We start from the raw sequence: 4,739 nt of genomic DNA, 5'->3' as shown, positions 1-4,739 counted from the left end.
TGAACGACATATTCGAAAACTAAAGCGCACACTACGGTACTGGTAATTAGATAAGGGGCAAGAATCATGAAATGCAACCTAGGGATCACCAGGCAACTTTTTCGCTCTATAGGGATCGGGGGGATTAAGACGACTCTCTGTAAGAGACTTTATTGAGGCTTTATGCAACAAGAATTTCCATCCATTTGCGGTCTCGTTCGCTACCTCAGGTCATAATTACGCAATGGCCCTTACTTCCATAACATATGAAGATTATTAGGATGAATCTTCTTTCACTCCTTTAACACATATATTTGTTCATTCATTCATATTCATATTTGTCCACATGCTTAAAGTTAAAGACATTAAATTTATGTCATCAAGTTCATGGCGCCATTGTCGGGGATTGGTAACGGTTAGTGTTGAGTACTTTTGTCGTATTTTGCAGGACAGATCTCTCTGTACTGTCTGTTTAACGTGAAAAATAGGCTGACAGTTTATGAGTACTGGAACTGATCGAGAATTCGAAGCTGACCTAGAGATCGAGCGTACTTTTCGCCCAAGGGCACGCCAGAACAGAGCAAGGCATAAAAGAGTCAATATGGCAGGCAACAATAACAATGAGGCACCCAAAGGGTATCAATGGGTATACCAGCCAGTGTAAGACCCTGTATTTCTTGCTGCTGACCGCAACATCCCAATGAGGAACTATGCGGCGCCAAATTTTTATAACTTCTTGCCCGAAATTTCAAGACCCACGGTTGAGGAGAATGCAAGTTTTAAGATAAGGTCGATAATGCTTCAAATGATTCAAAATGCGGGAAAATTCGGAGGTCTACAAGGAGAAGACCCGCATGCTCATTTGACCCATTTTGTAGAAATATGCAACACATTCTCCATACCTAGTGTGTCTCCAGAAGGAATTAGATTGTATATCTTCCCGTATACACTGCGGGATGAGGCAAGGAGGTGGGCTCAGTCACTAGAGCCAAATGAAATCAATGCATGGGATCAATTGGTTGAGAGGTTTATGAATAAATTCTTCCCTTCAGCTGTCAATGTAAGAAGATGGAGGGATGTGTTGAATTTTGAACAAAAGGGTTATGAAACTTTGAGCACCGCTTGGGTGCGATTCAGGCAATTAGTGAAGAACTGTCTGCACATCGGGATTCCCAATTGCGTTCTGATGGAAACTTGTTATAATGGCTTGGATCGATCAATGCAAGTAGTTGCTGATGCCTCCACAGCAGAAGGATTAATAGACAAGACGTATACGGAAGCAAAGATCATCTTGGACCGCATTTCGCGAAATACAGATGAATGGTTTTATAATGGGTATGAGGAAAGAGGTTCGGAGCAAAGAAGAGTAGAAGGTGCCATTGTACCAATTGATACAATGAAAACCCTGGTAGACCAGATGACCACAATGACCTTGCTACTTCAGACTATGGCTATTCAGCAAGGACATCTCTCTCAAAGTTCAGCGCAAGCCAATGCGTTGACACACGTGGCCGCAGTAAATTGCGTTCAATGCGGAGAGGGACACTCAGTGGAAGTCTGCCCGTTGAATCAACAATTCGTATACTCCATCCATAATGAACCATTTGGCAACATTTACAACCCTAGTTGGCGAAATCACCCAACTTTCAGTTGGGACGGGAATCACAACCAGGGGAGCCAAAGTAATCATCAAAGCTGTCATCCTGGGAATCAAGGCAGTCCCCCGATTTTCATTAATCAGAATCACAACCCAGGTAATCTTCAGAGTATACCACCCTATGACCATCCGAACTTTTCTAACACCTCTTGCAGTACCTCGTCTTTGGAGACATTATTGAAACATTATATTGAGAAGAACGAGACAATCAAGCAATCGCAAGCTTCCTCCCTTAGAAATTTGGAGGAGCAGATTGAACAACTTACGATCGAACTTAAGAATAAAGTGCCTGGTATGCTGCCTAGCAGCTCAGGAGTATCGGGGCCATGTGGTAAAGAACAATGTTAAGCAGTGACATTGAAAAGTGGCAAAACAACGGTCCCCGTGTCACCTGTACCAGATTTAGTAACAAGACCAGGAGATTTAACCATCAACGATGACCAATCAACCATTAATGACAGAGTTACCAGTTCAGAAGAAAGTACATCTACAAGGAATGAATCTCAGCAAGACTCCAATGCAAAGTCTACGCAACCTCCGGCTCCTAAAACACAACGAGCATAGGACCTCAATGAATAACCAATTGAACAGGAAGTACGACAGGATCCTCCACCTTTCCCATCCAGGCTAAGGAAGAAAGATGACAACAAACAATTCCAGAGGTTCCTGGATGTTCTCCAACAATTACATTTTAACATTCCCTTGATAGAAGCGTTGGAATAGATGCCGAGCTATGTGACATTCCTCAAGGACATACTTGCCAATAAGAGGAAGGTCGGGGAGAACGAAAGTGTTGCGTTAACATATGAATGTAGTGCGTTGTTTCAGAACAACATCCCTACCAAAATGAAAGATCCCGGGAGTTTCACATGGCCCTGCTCAATAGGGGGTAAAGAAGTCGGAAATGCGTTGTGTGATTTGGGGGGAAGTATAAACCTAATGCCCTTGTCAATCTTCAAAAAGCTAAATATCGGCAACGCAAGACCAACCACAATTACATTGCAGTTGGCCGATAGATCAATAACGCATCCCGAGGGAAAAATAGAGGATGTACTTATGCAAGTAGATAAGTTTATCTTCCCTGCTGACTTTATCATATTAGATTAGAAGCTGACATCGAGGTGCCTATCATCTTGGGTCGCCCATTTCTTGCAACAGGGCGAGCACTGATCGACGTACAGAAAGAAGAGCTTACCATAAGGGTCGATGATCAGCAAGTTAAATTCAACGTTCTCGATGCGTTGAAATACCCGAGTGATATGGAAAATTATCAATACGTTGAGGAATTGCAGGAAGAACATTGGCACGAGCCCCTAAAAGAATCGAAGGAAGAAGATTTTGGGATCGGCACAATGTGGGAGGAGAATTGTACCGCAATTCAAATTGAGTCAGATTTTGAAACAATCAAGTTATCTGAACGAACAACGCAACGTACCAAGCCATCTTTAGAAGAACCACCCATGTTAGAGTTGAAGCCGTTGCCAGTGCACCTCAAATATGTTTATTTAGGAGGCAATAACACTTTACCGGTTATTATATCTGCCTCGCTGAGCAAAGAGAAGGAGGACGCACTTATCCAGATCCTGAAAAACAACGCAAAAACTTTGGGGTGGACCTTAGCGGATATTCGAGGGATTAGTCCTTCGTATTTTATGTATAAGATTCATTTGAAAGAAGGAAAAACAGGACTTATAGAAAGGCAACGTCATTTGAACCCTGCCATGAGGGAGGTTGTGAAGAAAGAGATAGTGAAGTGGCTTGATGCAGGCATCATTTACCCTATATCAGATAGCAGCTGGGTAAGCCCAGTGCAATGTGTTCCAAAGAAAGGGGGGATGACTGTCGTCACCAATAGCAAGAATGAGTTAATTCCTACAAGGACAACTACGGGGTGGAGAATCTGTATGAATTACTGCAAATTAAATCTGGCCATAAAGAATGACCACTTTCCACTCCCTTTTATTGATCAGATGTTAGATCAACTTACTGGGAATGAATTCTTTTGTTTTCTTGACGGCTACTCAGGGTATAACTAAATTGTGATTGCGCCAGAAGATCAAGATAAGACAAATTTCATGTGCCCATTCGGCACATTTGCATTCCTCGCATGCCGTTTGGACTCTATAATGCACCGGGTACCTTCCAGAGGTGTATAATGGTAATATTTTTAGATTTCTTGGAGGAGTCAGCCGAGGTATTTATGGATGACTTTTCAGTTTTTGGCAATACTTATGACTCCTGTTTATCAAATCTTGAAAGAGTCTTAAAGAGATGTGTTGAAACAAATCTCGTTCTGAACTGGGAGAAATGCTACTTTATGGTTGAAGAAGGAATTGTCCTAGGTCACAAAATATCAAAGGCAGGACTGGAAGTTGATCAAGCAAAAATCGACGCAATTTCTAAGTTACCACCACCAGTCAATGTGAAAACACTTAGGAGTTTTCTAGAACATGCGGGGTTTTATCGAAGATTTATCCGCAACTTTTCTCAGATTGCAAGGCCCTTAAGTGCATTCCTCGAGAATGACCACGAATATGATTTTGATGACGCATGCGCCAAAGCATTTCACACGCTGAAAAATGCGCTCATCACCTCACCCATTCTGATTGCGCCGGATTGGACGTAACCTTTTGCGTTGACGTGTGATGCTAGTGGATATGCAGTGGGCACAGTCTTGAGTCAGCGCAAAGATAAGGTTTTGCATCCTATCTATTATGCTAGTAAAACGTTGAATGATGCGTAGGAAAATTATACAACCACAGAAAAAGAAATGCTCGCAGTGGTATTTGTGCTGGAGAAGTTTCGACAGTACTTGATTGGAACAAATGTTGTGGTGTATACTGATCATTCTACGATCAAATACCTTATGACAAAGAAGGATGCGAAACCAAGACTGATAAGGTGGGTTTTGCTCCTGCAAGAATTTGACCTAGATATTAAGGATCGAAAAGGTATCGAGAACCAAGTCACAGATCATCTGTCAAGATTAGAAAATTGCGAGGTTCAGGAGAAAGAAAAAGACATAGAAGAAAGATTCCCTGACGAACTACTGATGTCAGAATGCATTAGTGTTCCATGGTATGCGGACATTGTAAACTTCATC

The 4,739-nt window shown here is 42.1% G+C and overlaps 1 protein-coding gene across 1 annotated transcript; it reads left to right on the top strand.

Moving 5' to 3' along the window:
* Positions 1–679: 679 nt before the first annotated feature.
* LOC120084850 lies at positions 680–1,984 on the top strand. The gene is made up of 2 exons (XM_039040667.1): positions 680–1,005; positions 1,117–1,984. Exons 1-2 carry the CDS (start codon positions 680–682, stop codon positions 1,982–1,984), a joined length of 1,194 nt encoding a protein of 397 aa, XP_038896595.1.
* Positions 1,985–4,739: the final 2,755 nt, after the last annotated feature.

This window comes from Benincasa hispida, chromosome 9 (assembly GCF_009727055.1).
Source record: "Benincasa hispida cultivar B227 chromosome 9, ASM972705v1, whole genome shotgun sequence".
Taxonomy (NCBI): Eukaryota; Viridiplantae; Streptophyta; class Magnoliopsida; order Cucurbitales; family Cucurbitaceae; genus Benincasa; species Benincasa hispida.
Note: the sequence above shows the minus strand (reverse complement) of the source record. Positions and strands in the feature narration are given on the sequence as shown.

Excerpts from the sequence above, each read along its gene's own strand:
- LOC120084850 (XM_039040667.1), top strand. The coding sequence starts at position 680 with ATGAGGAACTATGCGGCGCCAAATTTTTATAACTTCTTGCCCGAAATT. Across the intron at positions 1,006-1,116 it reads TGGGATCAATTGGTTGAGAG|GCAATTAGTGAAGAACTGTC; the intron begins GTTTATGAATAA and ends GGTGCGATTCAG.